The sequence below is a fragment of the Melampsora larici-populina genome (genome assembly GCF_000204055.1).
Source record: "Melampsora larici-populina 98AG31 unplaced genomic scaffold MELLAscaffold_5, whole genome shotgun sequence".
NCBI classification, from domain to species: Eukaryota; Fungi; Basidiomycota; class Pucciniomycetes; order Pucciniales; family Melampsoraceae; genus Melampsora; species Melampsora laricis-populina.
Window position 1 is genome coordinate 199,228 of NW_006768769.1, and position 1,480 is coordinate 200,707.

At 45.4% G+C, this 1,480-nt stretch overlaps 1 protein-coding gene across 1 annotated transcript; it reads left to right on the top strand.

Annotated features, from left to right (window-relative positions):
• Nucleotides 1–295: 295 nt before the first annotated feature.
• MELLADRAFT_33674 (uncharacterized protein) lies at nucleotides 296–1,274 on the top strand (the record flags this gene model as incomplete). Its single annotated transcript, XM_007405835.1, has 6 exons — nucleotides 296–357; nucleotides 450–459; nucleotides 564–655; nucleotides 755–876; nucleotides 910–1,058; nucleotides 1,176–1,274. Coding segments are annotated over 6 exons (534 nt in total), but the record flags the coding sequence as incomplete, so codon positions are not given.
• Between the last annotated feature and the right edge of the window lie 206 nt (nucleotides 1,275–1,480).

The following is a 1,480-nucleotide window of genomic DNA, read 5'->3' on the forward strand; positions in this document are numbered from 1 at the left end:
CAGCATTCATGATCCGCCCGTATCAAAATCTTTGTGACCATATTCTACCTTCATTCATTATTTTCTTACATACCCCCTATCCTTACCAAAACGAGATCCAGTGAGGCTGTCCTCAAGTGGCGAGCATATATCGTTGATACCGTTTTTTTAGATGGGCTGCACGCCTACAGCAACGGTCAACAAGCTGACCATAGTGGTCGTCGGGGGTACGCATCGGACGGTTTGCTTATCTTCCCACATAACCAAATTTTTGATTGCTGACTCTTTCCTGCTTCGGTTGTGGTTTGAGTGAGAAGAGGGCGGTGTCGGAAAGTCTAGCCTCACGTTGCAATTCATCAAGAAGGAATTTTTTGACACGTAAGTACATTCTGGCCTTCCCTTTGCCTTATGCCGCCAATATGGTGGATGTCTAACTGCCCGAAATTTTGCCTTCCTGAACATCAACACAGATACGACCCTGTAAGTTTTGATCGTTAGCAAAGGGTACAAAATGACCATCACCGTGCCTTCATCATCGCGTTTGGATACCCAAGATATGTCTTACGATATTTTTCACTTTGCAGACCATAGACGACAGCTACACAACTACTATGACGGTGGATGATCGTCTCTGGCAGATCGAAGTGTTGGACACCGCCGGTCAAGAAGAGTACCGGTAAAGTGCAAAACGCTCAATATTCGACGGTCAATGTCACATGTATTGGAATATGATGCACTGATATCATTGCAATCCACTTTGGTATTCCGACGATAGTGGTCTATGGGTGGAACATGCCATCTCGGAGGGAGAAGCTTTCATCATCACCTATGCAATAAACTCGACTAGATCATTCAGAGCCGTTCCCGATTTTTTGAAGCTGATTGCCAACTGCAAGAGTGGCAACTCTGGCTATCGAAGCAACTCTCCAGTTCTCAAACCAAGACACTTTCCCTTCCCTTTTGCAATTGCAGGAAATAAGGAAGACTTGGTTTCGCAAAGGACCATCCCGACGAGCGAGGGGGTTCAGTTGGCAAATGCAAGCGGGGGGTTATTCTATGAATGTTCGGCAAAAAAGGCCGTGAGTAGCTACAGCTGAAGACGAATTCACGAACCATTTGTGGTATTTAACATCTCCAAGCGCTTTGATCAATTCATCTGATAGAAGCCTGACTTGATTTTTTTTACATGTGATCAGGTCAATGTTGAAGAGCTCTTCATTCAACTGATACGATCGGTTGCAAAGCTACGTGAAGGCAGACTTACCCACCGCAAAGATTCAAAGATGACCGCGTGAGATTTCGAAATGATCCATCCTAAGATATGCACCGGTCTGACATGTTTCGAAAACAGTCGTCCATTTATCAACAACATTGGCTACCAGCTCTCGCACCCGGCAACGCATGAGCCCCAATCACCTTCCGTTTCAGCCGTTCAAAAGCAATCGTTCACTTCTAGCCAGAACGCCCTGCAATGTATAGATCCCGATATTTGTAACTCAAA